At 38.0% G+C, this 18,450-nt stretch overlaps 1 protein-coding gene across 1 annotated transcript in view; it reads left to right on the top strand.

Moving 5' to 3' along the window:
* The first annotated feature begins 433 nt into the window (after positions 1-433).
* Positions 434-18,450, top strand: part of LOC109087189 (noelin-2-like) — a 61,610-nt gene continuing 43,593 nt past the window's right edge. The window contains exon 1 of the mRNA XM_042719166.1: positions 434-962. Coding sequence (XP_042575100.1) covers positions 906-962 — 57 coding nt within the window. The 5' untranslated portion in view covers positions 434-905. The remainder of the gene's footprint in view (positions 963-18,450) is intronic.

Below are 18,450 nucleotides of genomic sequence, written 5' to 3'. Positions count from 1 at the left end.
AACGGGTTGTTTTTCATGTTCGTGGGTTGAATCGACCCCAATAAGGTGATATTTAGCCAGTGAAATGCGAATTTTAGCGAAGGTACCCCTCCGAAAAACATGTGGGCTAGTTTTGTGTAGCAATTTGTTTGTTGCCTGCTTGTTTTTTTTTTTTTTTTTTTTTTTTTTTTTTTTAAACCTGGCAACCCTGCATCACCTACCTACACACAAGTCCGGTGAGCGAGAACAAAGTCAATAGCTGTGGAACTCGGCTGTCAAGGCTATTTTATTCACTTAAACATCGGATGAAGTGATTCTTCCCCCACCCAACCCCCAACACTGTTAGAGGAAATTACGCATGTCATTTCATCCTCATCTCAAAAATCCATTGTTTGTGCAACAGACTGGGCTGTCGATATAAAGCCTCCTCTCTCTCTCTCTCTCGCTCGCTCACTCTCTCTCTCACTGGAGAGCCTGGGTTGCATCTTGAGCAGGGCATTTCTTTGAATCCGTTCCCAGAGCGTCGAATATGTGCTGCTCCTAGTGTCGGAGCCTCGCAAGCACATTAGTCACCTTCCAACCTCTGCAACTCGAGCTCAGGCTGTCGATCCTACTTCAAAAAGCCTGCTGAGAAGGGAACTGCTCGACTTCATTTCCCGTGCCCGTTTACAACGCTGACCTCTTGGTGGCGGTCACTAGCGAGAGATAGTGGACTAATCATAAAACACAAGGCGGTTCGTTGTGGTTACTCTGCCTCCGTGAGCGGAATAAACCCCAACCGCGTGCCGCCTGTGATGTGGATCGTCGCGCGCGCTCGACAGAACACTGATAGAATCCTTCGCGGAGCTTAAGGAAGGCGGGCGAGCTCTGAAAACGAAAGCGTCCGAGTGCTGGTGGTAGTGGGGAACGCTGTCATTTCGAGAGGAATGCATCTGTTCAGTGCCATGTTCCTGCTGCTGATGTTATCTACTATACCCTCAGAGGTAAGATGTCTTCGTAGCATGCGAAACACTGCTCATCATCACAACCTGTGTTGTAAATACGCATTGTTGCGAGATGCACAGTGGCTTCTTTGATTATCAGTTTCTAAACAAGTGCGGAGCACTCTAATTAGCTCATTGGAGGTTAATGGCTGAATCACTGTGCAGCTGTTTAAATAAATCACAAACGCGCGTCTCGGCACGCATGGAAGATTTTCTAAGAATCTGTGAACTCGATTAAGAGGACGCCAGCTGAAAAGTTTGCGATGAATCACAGTCCTCAACCCCGAACGTTGAAGCACTGTTCGCACTGTCACAGAAGCACTTTTACGAGCTCTTTTCGTTTGGTCGCCTCGAGTGTAAGATTTCCTCGCGCTGGCTGATGAGAACTGAAGTGACAAATGTGAATTGAAGTGAAGGACAGCACATTACCTGACCTAGAAATATTTGGTCAAAAATATATCTATATTTCGACATGCGAAAAATTCACACGGCTACTCGAGTGTGCAATTTTCATAGACTCGCCCAAACTACTCTTCTATTAGTCGTCGCCGTTTAGGTGTCAGCTATCAATTATCAATGACCAATCCTAACTCTTATAATCGTGTAAAGTAGTGTTTACTTAAAAATCACGCAATCAAAAACTATGGCCCGATTGGTCAGGACCATGGACAGCGCTCAGCCAGTGGCGTCGGCCTCGGACATTTCCGCAGCCGCACTCTGTTTTAAATGAATTATTACGTGTGCCACATCATGAGACAACTTTCTAAAAGCTACTTTAACTGGCAGTGCAATAAGTCAATATTCAGTTTGCGTTTTTATGCTGCACTTAATAGTAGGATTGACTAGAGAGTGCTTTAGCACGGGGTGAGTTGTAAAACCATCAATTTAACCAATTGGAAATGAGCTACAGAGTGACATCATTAACATGCAACACTAACTTGTTGTAGGCTACATCTACATTATGTGTTAAAATATAATGGATTTCCATGTGAGTAAGATAAGAGGTAAAGTAAGATTTCGCATTAGAATTTGCTGCAAAATCATGCAAATGGATGAAAAATGACAGAACTGGTGTCATCTGACTGAACAGATGGGTACGGTTGTACAGTAAAAATTTCCAATGTACTTCTACTGCATTTGCCACACTTGTGAGACAGCTACTACACACACACACACTGTCTATTATGTTGTTAGAGATGCTAGCCTTTGTTTTGATTGGATTTTATTTGCTATTTTGTATTAGGACTTACATGTTTTCTGTATGTTTACCATTTTGAACTAGATTAGGTGTTGAGATGGATGGGTTAAGGGCTAGGAAATAATTATTCTGAACAAGTAAATTCGAATACCGCAATAAATTCCTGCACTAAATTTAAAACGTCCATGTTTTCTGTTGGTACAATCAGCTAAGTAGGATGTAACATCAGCACTCTTTGTACTTGACACTAATTTACACAGATTATCATTTTCTAGATTTCTAAAATACCTTGATTTGTAGCAGAATAAATATGCGGTATAATTATACTAAAGTAATAAAAAAGTACTGTTACAGACTCTGAAACAATGTGTTAGAACACTCCCTGGTCTTCCATAAATTTGTTAACTTCTGCATAATAAATTATTAAGGCATTTTCTTCAAACTGTGTTAGAACAGTATTGTTGTGTTTTTTTTATTTTATTGTCAGTGGTGTCTAGAACTGAAAATGATATAATTTATCATTTTATAATTTTAGAACTACTTCCCCCATATTCTGTTTTTATCATATACTATTTTAATAGTATGTTAATGTTATTCTAATTAAAAAATGAATTAGAATAAAACCCAAGAGCATGTGACTTCCTGCTATGTGGCATAACTAGAGACTGGAGGTGATGCATTTGATTAGCTGTAACCTGTGTGCGCGATAAAACAGTATGTTAAGCAGTCTGCTACTGATTTTAATATTATAGGAAAGGAAATGATACGGTACAAGATGTGTGCAGAGTTTGCAAATTTGCCAGTGCTGCTATTCCAGACAAACATTAGAATATGTAAATGGGAACCCATCATTGAAAGATATGAGAGTCCTGTAGGCATGCGTAGGAATGTATATTTCTATTTTTTTTACCACAAACTTCTCATAATTGGCCCAAGGGGACCATTTGTTGTAAGTGTTTGCATTAAATATTAAATGGAGAAGAGAAAAAATGGCACCACCCATCTCCCTGATGTAGAAATGTAGACATAAAAAATGGATGAATTCTTCTGGTGTTTCTCTATCCTGCTAGGACTACTTCACATGGGATGCATGGGAACATTCACATGCATGGACTCTCAAACAAGTAGCCGTACACACACAAACCTTCAAACTAACACACATGAACCCACTCGTGCAAACCATGAAATATGCAACATGTTTAAATGAGACAGATGCATGCTCATGACTTGTGTTTGTTAAGTACCCATAATGCCCTGGGGCCCTGCCAACCAGTGATACAGATGGAGACATCCCTTAGCACACTTCACACACTTTCATATGTCTGTGCATGTCAAATTCTATTTAGGCCATAAAACTGGATGGAACTGGGTTTAATTAGACTCTGGGAAAATGTAGAGATTAAAGCAGAATGCAGATTAGCAACAATAATTGTTTAACAAATTAAAAGCTCATTTTGTTCTCAGCTCTCTGCGATGATTCACTCAATAATAATTAACTTGAATCAGCTTGCACACCTTTATTGCTGCACTGGACACAAATGGCATCTTTGCTTTTTTTCCCTCGGTCCATAGCACATCGTATTACTTATAAGCACTGTGTGGTAAACCTATTCAGTACATATCAACAGATGTCCGTTTTCTTAGGGTCTCATCTTCGTAATTAGTTTTGAGTGGTTGCTCGCAGTTGGGATCTATTGACTGATATCATTAGCGCCGTTCAAATTGAGGGCTACGGCCATGCACTAACACACAGGCATCTTAAGGAAACTTTAATTAGTTTATTTTAAAACATTATTACACAGTTTGACATTTTTAATCTATGTGCTTGAATGTAAATCACATACTGTATACGATGACAGCAACAAGCGCAGTTAATGCAGCCACACAATGACAGACATTAGCTACAAATCTGCTTGCAATCAACATCTTCATCAAATGTAATTAGCTAGTGCGTCAGAGGCAAACACGCTAGCTTAGATATGCAGCTCAAGGGGCCCACAGGATGTGTCTGATCATTCCTTGCTTTAATGGCATCACAGAGCTGTCACGAGAGCATCAGATAGTTCCTTTCAGCTAGAAGGCAGAGTGCTTCCAATTGAAGCCATCCATCAATGAAATTATAATTTATTTATTTATTTATTTATTTTAAAAGGGACTATATGGGAAGCTTGGTGGCCACACTTTGCCAGCCCCCAGAGACATTGAGATGCAAAACTATCACTTTTAGCTTGTGAAATGAGGAGGTTGTCTGTTTACTCATTATTTAGCCCTGTTATATCAAACTCTCTGCGGGAGAGAGGTGCTAATTGGTTGCAACTGTGAGACAAAACCCTCATAAGTTGATCAAAATCTGCTCGCGGCCCGTTTTTTCACTTTGTTTTGTAAATACACCAGAGCTGTGCATCAAAAGCAAATGGCTACAATTGATTAATAGGACTGTTTAAACGTGCAGGCCTTTGAGAAATAGAGAAGCCGCTCACAATGGAAAGCCGCCCAGCTGGAGTGAAGTGAAATAATGTGCTTTAGAACTACTGTTCGCTAGAAATTCTCAGTTGTACTTTGGAATTCACTTAAATGCAGTCATTTAATAATAAGCTAGGTAGAAATCGGCTGCCGCAGTCCTCCGATTATATTAAAAGGAAAATATGAGGTAAAATTAATAATTTCAGTTAAACTGCAGTCAGACATAATGTCTGCTCCCTTTGAATGAGTTATTAGTCACGCGGGGTCAAGCAAAGCTTCCACTGGAACATATAAATAGGTGTCATTTTATTTATAGCTGGTAAAAACATGGATTTTTATCTTTGACTATTGTGGGCTTGTGAAATAATGTAAAAGCAGGGTCTATTTGAATAAGCAACTGGTGGCAGCATGATCCAGTCAGATTTGGCCAGGATGGAGTGTTTGCATGGCACTGGACCAGAGCATGCCGGATACGAGCAGCTGCCCGGAGAGTATCACTACTTTCAGGGCACATCCAGTCTAAAGAAAGCTGTGCAGTGAAAGCCCATTCTCTGAATTATGATTGGTCCAGTCCAAGTCAGTTCGTCTTGCCCACCAGCTAAAAGGCCTATTATACACCCATTTGATCAGATGTGAGATAATGTGCGTGGACCTATTAGGCCTCCTTTCTAAAGTTAGCTTGGCAATGAAAATGGCCTCATAGTGGATTTTGGCTGTTGAGAGACTAATAAATATCAGGAGCGGTGATGGTGTTCTTGGATGGCGGTCAAAAAAGGGCAGTGAAGCACACAAAGCTTCAGTCGCCTTTGAGATCAAGGACATGCAGACAGGTCAGACAGAATGTGCTCTGCCAACCATCGGTCCGACTTCCAAACAGGGAATTAGACAAATGAAAAGGCCCGGGACCAGCGGCATAAATCTCTCCACCAAAACCCCAAGCACGAACAAGAGTGGCCAGCAGACCTACTGCTGCTCTGCATCTGCATCTACAGCTGTGAACTTGAAACTCTTGCATGGTTTCCCACTGAAGCTAAGCAGGTTTGAGCCTGGTCTCTACCTAGATGGGAATCCTCCTGAGTAAAGCAAATATTGCTGGTGGAAGAGGTGCTCCAAGTGTTTGCCTGGTAGTCTGTGTTGGTCCTAAAGTTAAAAGTATACATCCCTTGTCAGTGTTCTGCTCCAGCTCGTGGATGGTCTGTGATCTTATTTTCATCATCAAACCAGTCCACAGATATCCGTGCATGCTGTTCACATGAAGGCCAGTGTTTGTGTCTGTGCAGACTTGTGCATGGACAACATCACATGTGTGTGTGATTTGAGCACTTGAAAAGAACAGCCCACTAGATAGTGTGGCTGTTTATGCATCCATCCATCCTCATGATCAAAGGCTATACTTTGAAAGACTTGCACGCTCAACAGTGTGCAAGATGAAACATGGAAAATTAAGTATACCTGAGCCTTAATGGTCCACAATAATGTTGGGGGCGATATACTATTAAAGGCGCTGTCCTTTGGATGAGTTGTTAATATGTCGTTACTCTCTGTGGTCATTCAGTGAGTGTTTCAGAAGATTAGGGTTGTAATCCTGGCTACATTTGTCCTTTGTCCTCGATCATAGGTTGACCAGATGTTCCCTATTTTCTGGGTATAGTCCTAGTCCTTTTTGGTGGACAGTCCCTGGAAACATCCCTGGTTTTTACAGCCAGTCCAAAATAGTCCACAAACTGAAACAACACAAAATTTTAATTTTGTTTCGAGTTTAGTTTCATCTCTAATCTAATATACCTGCCTGTATTTTTCAAGCAATCCTGAAGACTTTGGTTAGATTTTTCTGGTGTATTTGATTAGAGATAGATAGAGATAACCTCTGCAGGACAGTGGCCCTCCAGGAATGAAGTTGGCCATCCCTGTGCTAGATTTTGCACAAGCTTGTTTTTTAAAACATACAGTGTGTAATTTCAGTTTCAGAAAAAAATGAGAAACTCATTGAACAGAAGACAATTAAAAAGTAACAACAAGGCTGCTAGTGCCTAGTCAACTTGCTGGTCTAACAGGGGTACAGAGAGGACAGAACTTAATACATAAATTTTGAAAAAAGCCTCATACTTATTACTTGCAAGTGTCCGTTTCTTTGTAGTTTACTTCATTAGAACCATGAAATAAAGAAGGCTGTGACACCAAGCTGGCAGTCAGCCAATATCAGGTCGTAGTTGAGCATCTTTCGGCCTAGTTTTTGAGGTGGGTTCAGCATTATTGGCTTTAGTTTGACCACCATCAGCAGCTTTCCAGCCAATTGAGCATTTTGAAAAGGAAGAGGAGCCCACTGGTTAGCAAGATATGTTTAGATTGGCTGTTTAGCTCATTGAACCAGTGCACGAGAAGTAAAACACACATGACAAAATCTAGATAGCCCACAGAGAAGGATCTTCTCAATTTACATTATCTCATCTGAGCATTCTAATAGCAAATATTTTCATAACGACATTTGAAATGAAGAGAGTTAATCATGATTGATGTGAAAATCATGAAGAAGTGTGACGTAGTTTATGGTTTGTATATCTAAAGTCCTAGCCCTTCCAGTTTCCCTACTTAAATGACAGATATAGATTACTGCCACCTGCTGGTATGGAGAGATTTCTTTACTTTTACTCAGGTGCATAATGTACATGTTACCTGGCCATTGCATTCAGTCTTTTGGTTGTGTTTAATGTAGGCGATGCGATCTGAGGCAACACCACAGTTAACTTTTGTCGCCACCAGTGCCGGTTTGGTGTTTCTGGGCCTTTACATAGCCAATCAGTGTAGTAACTGTCAGTACTTATGCACTGATGGGGAACGAGGGTGCAGTAATGAATGCCATTTAGAGAAGTATGATAAATCATAGCTATTTATAATACTTAATTTACTTAATTTATGTCAAAATACACCTACAAATGGAATCACCTACAAATCTTACCACTGACATGAAATTTCTCAGATTTTCATTTCAGAAACTGATCACCTCATTCCACTTTAGAATATTAATAAAAGAAACTACTAACTTATGCAACATGACCTTCCTTTCATCCCATGAGTGTGTGTGTGTGCTTTTGCATATGTATGTGAGGGCAGTGCACATCTGAGCCATGCAACATCACACTGGCAGGTGGACACAGAAAATAATGTTAATATTTTCACATCCGACACATGCGGGGGCGTCTGCTCACAATGATACTATAGTTGACATCATAATAATGTCACAGGCAGCGTATGAGCCTCACTAACAAGCGATTGGAAATGAATAAGCCCTCCTCCCTTCGCCCACCTTCAAGTGTTCCCATTAACATTCAATTGTAATGCATTACAATCAGGGTGCATGTGTGGATGCATGGCTAGATGAGGCAATTGAATAGCACAGCCTACACTGTGAGATGTGGCTGATTAGGACCCACTGATGATCCTGTATTGTGTGTGGCACAGCGGAGGGCTCGAATGTGGGCAGAATACATGTATGCATGTGTGTGTGTGTTTGTGCTATTCCACATGTCCAGTGTGAACAGAGATGCTACTGCTGTGCGACTGTGGTGGTGTTTGTGTGTTATCTGCAGGAAAGAGGAACAAGAGAAGTGTGAGATTAGATTCTAGGTTTCGTCCCTGGGATGACAGTTTTGCGAATACCTGCTGGTATCAATATTTATTTATTTATCCACATAAGAGCAGGCTCACAATGTGTGTTGACACTTCTGTGGGTCCTCACAAACACACAGGCCTTGACTACCAGCACAGTGCTGTTTAGATTGTACTGTAGTTGTCAAGAAAAATAACAAAAACCTACAAAATGTTAGCATTTTAAGCATTGTGGTGTTGGATTTATGAGTAAAGTAAGGTCCGTTGTTAATAGTACCTACTTTAACATTTTGTTATACAATATAAATTACACACAGCACTTCAAGTGCGAATATTGAAACCATTGTGTGCTTTAACCCTTGTGCTGTGAATAATTTGGTCAGTGTTCGTTTAAAAATAGGTGCATAAGCTCAGATCAATAAGGCCTACTATCAGTCAGTTCCAAAAAGAAAAAACAAAATCTGTGATAATTGAAATAACACAAGTTGATAAAAAGATTAAATCCTATATTTGGTAATAAGATAGCATAATGGGAGATTTATAAGTAATTTTTTGTAGGCTGGTTATTTTTGACCATGAACAACACAAGTGTAACAAAGTAGGGAAAATCCCTATGTGAGCAAAGTCAGTAACTTTAAGACCAGTATGATATCATCAAGTAGCATTTCAGTGAAAACGAAAATACTCTCTGGGTCAGTATGACTGAAACACAACATGAGGGTTAAAAATGTAAGTTGCTAACAAGTTGCTACAAAAGTACCACAGACATTTTTTAAACCCATTTAACATTCACAGGGCAGCTTATTGGAGATTTGGCCTCCAGGTTGGCCTACAAATTTACATTGCAGCTTTCTGCACAAACATTTCTGCAGAACCCTAGTGGATGTTTTCAAACGGATCAGTGTTTTTCAATTGCTTTACTTGATTTGCTTTAACCCACTGGGCACTAGGTTTAGGGGTGAGTCTTTGTTATTTTAGCAAATTGGCTAAAACTGATCATTTAAAAACACCCACTGACTAGGAAACGTTTTGGTTATGCAGAGACAAAAGGAGGAGAGTTTGAATGGCCAAAGACTCTCCAAGGATCACAGCTGGAGAATTGCAGAGATTAGTTGGGTCTTGGGATTCTTTTAGCACTGAAATGTCATTTTAGGAACCCAAATCGTTCTTCTGTGGCATCACTTCAAAACCCTTATTTTTAAGAGTGCTTTTGCTTCAAGGTGTTCCCCAAAAATAAATAAAAAAATAAAATGTTTTAATATCTAGATTTAATACAATGGACATTAAATGATACAACACAAGTGTACAACACAAGTTTGTTTGCTGGTGGGCAAATAAAAACACTTGAGAAATACATTAAGCTAGCTAATCAGATTAAAACTTCCCAGAATGACTCTTGTCATTTTGTGTACATTAATCATCAGATGGCCTGTGAACAGTCTGAGGCAACCATTTAACTAATGGATTCAGTATTTCTGTTTTACTAATTATTGGTAATGACTGAGTTTTTCCTCTCTATGTTTGTTTCCATTTGTATGTGATTGTACCTTCTGAGGTAAGCAGTGGCAAACCTCAATGAAAAGTGAAATACAAAAGGCACTCAGAAGCAGTTGGTGAGGTTTTTATGAACACTTGAACAACTGCTTGATGTTTCTTTTACAGGTGTAACGGCATTGCAGCAGCGTGTTTGGCTAAATTTGTGAACCGTCACCCTCCAGGTGCTGGTTCAGACCCAGCATAAGGACTGAACAGGAAAAATTTTCCTAATTCGCTAATGTTTCTACCTGAAAGCATGTTTGTCCTGGTGTGACACTACACTGCAGCATGGCTCAGGGGAACAATGGCCTAAGTTGACCAGGCCAGGTGTCTTGACTGAGCGTTTATAGGCCTCTAGGTGCTGTTTCAAATGTGCAGATGTGCATGTTTGACTTTCCTAAGGACTAATGGAGCACCTAACCACGTGTCCATAGATGACAGCTTGAGTAAAGGGTCTGTTTCCATTTTGATCCCTAGGCAAGTCCCCCAGGCTCTTCTCTGCTGCAGAAGGCTGTAACATTAAAGTGCTACAACTCAATCCGACCCAAAATATCTGTGAATTCCCTTCTTTTAATGGCCAAAATAAAAAGCCAAGGGAGTCTGTGCGATTTCACCCTGTGTGAAAACACAGCATGGTCAGGTTGACATTATTAAATTACATTTAGTACAGCTGGTACATGAAATTCTTCTTTTAGTTCTGCTGAATCTATTCCATCACCCAAGCGACAGATTAACAGAGCATCCTGTTCAAGCAGCATGTCTTCATTTCTGCCTCTCTTTCTATCTCTTTGTGTTGGGCTATGGCTCTGTCTGCTTGGTGGCGTGAATATCAGGCATGCGGTATCAGGTCTGCCGGGTTTCCTCAGCTCTGTGGCTTTTACTCTAAGCGAATGTGACATTTTTCTGACAGTCGCGAGGGCAGCCCGTGAGAGGCCCATCCTCCCTTGCTCTGCCCTACTAATACTGTACGCAGCCGCACACACTAGTGCCACCACACATCGTGACCTAATAAAACACATACACAAATGCACCCTAACTAGGCAACACAGAGCGAGAGAGGGCAGGGTCAGCTGCGGCCAGTCAAAAGTCTCCGGGCATGTGACAGGGCAGGAGGTTATCATAATAATGGGACAGTGGGGCTGCCAGCTGGTGGAATCTTGCTTGGCCGGTTTGCCTTTGCCTGATGTTGGTGTGTTGTAGTAACTACCTTCTGACCGGTTTCCTGTGCGACCTTGCTTTCCACCATCGAATGAATCTTTTATGAGCTCTGTGATGTGGGTTTTCAGCGTGGAAGATTGGAATATAAATATGGCAGTTGCACACAGAGCCTCAAGCCGTGTGATATTAAACTCTTTATGCTGGGAATGTGCTCAGTGCATGTCACCTGGCGACATTCTTCACATATATGTGAACCATATACATACTTATTTAAAGAATTTACGATTTTCTGTAGCAGTGGTATCTATGCAACAGTCTCGTCTTAAAATAAATCAATCTGCTTTTCAATTTGGTAACAGAACAATGCACACTATAATTTGCTCTCTAAATTCTTAGCAACAAGGCATGGCAGTACTAAATATATGACGTGTTTTAAACCTACTGTCTCTATGGTGTCTCATTTGTGTCAGTCTACATTATGTTTCGTACTACAAATTAATGTGGCCATCTGTTCACAATGAATTCAAATGTAATATATCAAGCCCATCGATAGCAAATGTGACACGCTGCAAGAGTGCAAAGCTAATCATGAGTGAATTCTTATGGAAAGGTCACATTTACACTGTCAGCCAGTTCTGCTTTTGTTTGTTTTCACTAATATCGGGCACATGGATCTTGGTGAATGCGTCTTTCACATCTGATTTGGGCCACTTTCAAATCCGATACTTTTCTGATATCTGGTCATCTGAATCAGAAGTTTTCACAATGTTTATGTGACTCAATAGATCTGGTCTAAAATTCATGGAGTGGATGGTAATTTTTGTGTGTGAACCGAAGATGTTTGGAGACGGTAAGATTTTTAATAAAGTCTTGCACTCACCAAAGCTGCATTTATTTGAACAAAAATACAGTAAAAAGCAATATTGTAAAATATTATTAAAATTTTAGAAATAACTGTTTTCTCTTTCAATATATTTAAAATGTAATTTATTCCTGTGATGCAAAGCTGAATATTTATCATCTTTACTCCAGTCTTCGGTGTCACATGATCCTTCAGAAATCATTCTGAATATTCTAATTATTGCTGCTCGAGAAACATTTCTTATTAATATAAATGTAAAAAAAAAAAACAGTGCTGCTTAACATTTTTGTGGAAACTGAAATATTTTTTACAGGATTCTTTGATGAATATAAAGTTCAAAAGAACAGCATTTATTTGAAATGGAAACCTTGAGTAACGTAGAGTGAATGTTTTTACTGTCACATGTGATTAAAAAATGTGTCATTTCTGATTATTATTATAGTAATTCAATGTTCACTGAATCACATTCACTGTCTTCCAAGCAAGAAAGAGTAAATGATGACTGAATTAAAATTTTATTGTGAATATCATAGTTCAGATAATTTGGTATGGGAAGAATTTTAGAGAAATATTAGTTTTAAACCTGAGCAAAGTATTCAGTATTGTTGAGATTTTTTATGTAAATCTTGCATAAAACCATTCATACTTAAATGTGTCAATTCAATGGGAAATTTTACGTGAGAATGGATTTATAAACGATCTACACAGAAATGCATTGTGCTTATGCTTAACGAAAAAGGACCTTTGGTCTGTGGGAGAAACAATTGAGATACTAAATAGATTTTATTTGTCATTTTCTTTATACTAGAAATCCACTCCCCTGTCTTTTCTTTCTTGATTTATCTCTTTTGTTATCTCCCCTGCCCCTGTTTGTTGTTTTTCAGAGCATATTTTCCCTCTCAACACCCTCAGGTGTGACAGTGCAGCATCTCCTGCAGAAAGATAACCTGTCAGAGAGAGAGAGAGAGAGAGAGAGAGAGAGAGAGATTTGAAGGCAAGAGATGCAAATGCCATGGAGGGAGAAATAGAGAGAGGAGACTATTTTTTATCAACATGTTTGTTCTGCTGCAAGACAGACAGCCAAAGAGATACGTGGCAAATTCTTAGATGGGGCATTGATGGAGAAATGTTCCTCCCTTTCCCCGTCTCTCTGTGGTGGCCAGACTCAGAAGTGGAATAAGCTACACAGCAGTGGCTACACCTGAGCCTGGCCCTGTACCAAGAAAGAGAAGTACTGTCAGTCCTCATTTGATATTCTCAGAGATAACAACCATCTCCTGTTTCCACAAAGCAGCACAACCTGCTCACTCTGATAGTTACTCTTGGGACTGACATCGAGCATGAAGTGCACAGACGTTACATGTTTGAGAAGCAAGTATGCTGATGCCAGCACATGTGAGTAGCAGCAGGAAAAAAGCTTGACATGTCCACACTGTAAAACATTTCCACCTGATTCCGTCTTCACTTAAAAAAAGTAATGTAGAAACAATTTTTACTCAGAAGTTGCTAGTAAATTTTACAATAAATTACAAAGTGACAGCAAGTAACACATTAAATTAATTATGGAAAGCAACATTTATTTTGCTTTACTGTTGTCCAATAAAAGGCATGTATATCTAGAAGATGTTTTGAAGAGCATGTCATCTGTTGTGTACAAACATCAGATAAACATCTTTTAAAAAGCAGTTTTACATACATTCTAAATCATTAACATCTTAAAGACGTCTTCTAAATGTCTATATAACATCTGATAGGAAACGTCTTAGAGATGTATTGCAGATGAGCAAACACTATAAAAAATACATCATGCAGATGTCGTCAAGTCACCTTTATTTATATAGCGCTTTATACCATATAGATTTTGACAAAGGAGCTTACAAACAGGAAAACAGTTTGTCAATAATGAAGAGGACAATAACAAAGAGTTATTTCTCAAATTAAAGTCAGATGTAAACGCAGACATCAAATTGATGTCTCTGTGATGTATGTGTGCTATCAAGGAACCATTATTTGTATGTGCGTATATATGTATTGTATATATGTAGGCATTTATTTTCTGTTTTGTGATTTCATTAAAAAAAAAACAGATGTTGGCCTCCATTCCCATACCTTATATTGATTTGAGTAGAGTGCAGTGGGGGCCCACATCGAAATTTATTCAAGGGGCCCCAAACTCATTCTCTTATAGGTATGCAGAGAATTTGCAGCATATATGAACTGCACTGCCTTTATTCATTTGTTTATAGCCTTTAAGATGTGGAAGTTCAGTTCAGAGTGAAAATATTCTTCTTTATATTCTTTAGAAATGTTTGTCCTTCAGTCTGGAAAGAATACTTATTAATATAAAAAAGAGAGGATTTCCTTCATTTCATGAAAGAGATGATACTTTTATCAAATTAACTGGACCGTTGAGATTGCATAACCTTCTTTTCAGTTGCACATCCTTCTTTTTATGCTCTTTTGGAAAATAAATTAAGTAATGACACCCACCCATCCTCATCTGAATATTTCTGTTACCTCCAACCCCCCAAAAAATCTTCCAGTATTTCTGTTCAGATATATTTTTAATAAAATGGCAATATAATAAGTAACTTTAAAGACCCTATGAAATCAAAACTGGAGAGGCCATCTAAATGCTAATGTACTGGTTATTGAAACTTCTGATACATGAATTATTAAATCAAAAAATGAAAAAAAAAATTTTTTACATCAAAACTTTACATCAAAAACTTTTTATCATGCATTTATATCATGCATTTAAGGTTGTAATGCAAGTTTAAACAATAACAAATTAATAAATAGTAGAGTACCTGAAGAAGTGTGATCCATAGATATAATTTCTGTTTAAAAATATATATATATATGTATTTTTACCTTTTCTGAACAAAGTTTTGAACAAAGTCATTCTGGGAAACATGTTTCATTATTTATGTTCTTAACAGACACTTTCCTGCCAAAGCTCCACAAAGCACAAAATGTGCACACACAGGGAAATGAGTAAACCAACCAGACATAAAAATTAAACCATATTAATTCCAAATGCATCATGCAATGCAAACTAAGAGATACCAACTAACAGACAGCGGCCTAAAATAGAACAATAAGTATTCAGTCCAGAACGTCCAGACTCAAGAACAGTTTCTTCCCACAAGCAGTCAGACTTATGAACGGCTGTGTCTTAGAGCTGTATAATTTACTGATATATAAATCTGTAACAGAAATGGAATATTTGGGTGAATTTTAAATTGAATTTGAGTCATTAAGTTTCCCCAATATCCATAGAATATGTCATACAGCCTGGGGGCGGGGGTGCATTTGTGTTTCTGGAGGGGACTTGAAATTGGTAAGGTGGAGGGGAGAGGTACAGGGGGGTACAGGGACTGAAGTGCCCTCAGGCCCGCTCGTGGCGGCAACACTGCCAATATTATTTTTATAGTGTTAGTCTTTTGTAAAATACCTTTAAATAACAAGACATGTCCTTAATGACATCATCCTCCAGGAATTGACATCACTTTAAAGGGACAGTTCACCCAAAAATTTAAATTTGATGTTTATCTGCTTACCCCCAGGGCATCCAAGAAGTTGGTGACTTTGTTTGTTCAGTAGAACACAAATTATGATTTTTAACTTCAGCTGTTGCAGTCTCTCAGTCTACAATGCTTGTCAATGGTCACAGAATCTATGAGTGAGAAAAAAACATGCACAGAAAAATCCAAATTAAACCTTGCGGCTTGTGACGATACATTGATGTGTAAAGACACAAAACGATGGGTCTGTGCAAGAAACTAAACAGTATTTATATCGTTTTTTACCTCTGATTCACGCAATGTCAAAACTGTTAAAACTCTTGTGAACGCGCTTCACAGCAGCCTGCATCATCTTCTTCTTTTGACTTTATGGCAGATCGCAGACTTATAAGTGCATTACCGCCACCTAGCTCTCAAATGGACCATTGACATTCCTGGTGGCGGTAATGCACTTATAGGTCTGCGATCCGCCATTCGGACATTGCGTGAATCAGAGGTAAAAAAACTATATAAATACTGTTCAGGTTCTTGCACAGACCGATCATTTTGTGTCTTTACACATCAGTGTATCGCCACGAGCCGCAGGGTTTAATTTGGATTTTTCTGTGCATGTTTTTTTTTTCTCTCATAGATTCTGTGACCATTGACAAGCATTGTAGACTGAGAGACTGCAACGGCCGAAGTAAGAAAAAAACATATTTTGTGTTCTACTTTAGAAACAAAGTCACCTACATCTTGGATGCCCTGGGGGTAAGCAGATAAACATTTTCATTTTTGGGTAAACTATCCCTTTAAGCAATATTAGCAATGGATTAAATGGATTCTGTGATTTTCTGTGGTATTACATGGTTTGTCCCACTTCAGTCCTGTTTGATAGTATGACAGAAATCAGTATGATAATATCAACATTTAAGAAACTAATTTGAACTCTCAATCACTGAGCAAAGACTGACTTTAGCTGGAGATTTTCTTGCCATAGTGTAAATGTTATAATATAAAAAGTTCAAGTGAATAACCTTGATATATTTTAGAAGTCTGTTAAACCATTTTAGCAAACTGTTCCTTAAACCATAACACAATCACTCATTTCTGCTGCTGCTTTCCTCTCCTGCACATTTTATATCATTCTGTTTTACACACAATGTAGGAATTCAAGACAAATCAGTTAATTCAGTGTTGAGCAGAGGAAGAGTGTGTAGACGTGCTGAATCCATAATGCTGCTGAAGGCATTCTAGAAAAAAATAAATGTGAGTGAACAGAGAGAGAGAGAGAGAGAGAGAGAGAGAGAGAGAAATAATGGCAGAAGTTGGAAAGAATGTGCCTCTGGGGTTATTATCTTAAACATCCTTATTAAGAACAGAGCAATAATTAGACCTCTATCACTCTGTAACTTTGATTTTCTCTTGCTGAATAGCACTGGCACTCCTTACAGTTTGAGTTTAATTAGAATCACATCATTAAATCAATACATGCAACACAATGGCTCAACAATAGAATGAGAATGTGTCTTTTTACAGTAGGAAACACTGTACTGAGAAGGAACCAACAACAGTGATGTGTGATGGACTTGTTTCTGTGTAAAAGGCATAGATTTACCTTAAACCAGGGGTGTATTCTGTTTCAAACTCTTTCTGTTTCAATGACAAAATTATCATTTCTGTATTTGCATTTGTCTGGCTTAAAGCAGATCAATTTGAATTCGTTCACCAAAATGATTTGTTCATGTCACTTATGTGTGAATGAGTCATTTGAATCATTCTCTTAACCGATTTGTAAAAACATAGTCGCAATGCTGTAGACCAGAACAAGTCTTTTTGTCTTTTATTTATAACATGAACGTGTATAAATCTACTAAGAGACTCCAGAAAGTGTGTTTAAGCATTCTGCAAAGGACACTAAAGCAGATCTAACATTTTGTTTTGTTTTTTCTCAGTTTTTATTCATAATTCATATTCAACGCATATGTTCTTAAATAGTAATTCACAAGTGGAACATCTACAGCCTTCAGCCGGAGTCTGCTTGAGTAACAGAAACGTGTTATTGTATCTTATTTTTAATGTAAGAGCATCACAGCTATTTGTATCTTGAATGTTCAAGGCTTCCAGTGTCATTTGCTTCCAGTTATTTAAGCCGTACAAACATAGTCCATTATGCTGATTGAAATACAAAATGGTATTTGTTACCATATTATTTAAATTAATTATTGTAATCATAAAGACACTCTTTTGGAGCGCATATAGTTCTAGTAGAGTAGAGTTTACTGCACTTTGTTATTCTTCAAGTTACTAGGTGGTTGATGGCTAATGAAGCAGGACGTCTTGCACATTCACAGAAAATAGCTTCCATGTTGAAAAATAAGGAAGTTTAAAAAAAAAAAAAAAAAAAAAAATAACACATTTGTAAACTCTCAACATGTTGGGATTTCTGACATGTGCAAAATTAAAGGAGACAATGTAGAATTCTGCCATCCGATTTGAACATCAAATCACACTTCAGAACTTAATGTTTAGTCTCACTGGCTACACAGACTCACTATTGCGATGTAATTTCAAATATGTTGTTTAGAATATCACTTCATCCTTGTGCTTATCTAACAGTCAAATCAGTCTAACAAATATTTTTCCTATTATTCAGTACAATTTCTTGTTAGTTTTTAAGTCATTAGTTGTACATTTTTTAAATATTCAGCTTACACTATCAACAATCAGTAAATTCTAGAATATAATATCCTTTTTTTTTACTTTTTATATATTACTTTTTTATTGTTATATTAATATACAACCTATTTAGACTATAGTCAAATTGTATATGGAATTTTTAATTCTGAATTATTTATTTTAAATAACTAATTATTAATGATTTTATTATTATTATTATTATTACTTATTTTATACTGCTTAAAAAATAACTACAATAATACAATAACAAGAATATGTCAGGTATCTGTTTTTAACATAGCTACCATTTTATTTACTTTATAATCACCTTCATTTCATTTAATTAGTCACCAAATCCTCTGTAAACTTGCAGGTGTCATAAAGGTTGCAACCAAGGTGATGCAGCTTTAAGTTAAGTGAAATAAATGCTCACTAACAACGGCCTCATAATTTCAAGTTCATTCCAGTTCGAGCAAGAGT

Source organism: Cyprinus carpio, chromosome A3 (assembly GCF_018340385.1).
Source record: "Cyprinus carpio isolate SPL01 chromosome A3, ASM1834038v1, whole genome shotgun sequence".
NCBI classification, from domain to species: Eukaryota; Metazoa; Chordata; class Actinopteri; order Cypriniformes; family Cyprinidae; genus Cyprinus; species Cyprinus carpio.
The sequence above is the reverse complement of the archived record's forward strand: the minus strand, read 5'-3'. Positions and strand labels throughout refer to the sequence as shown.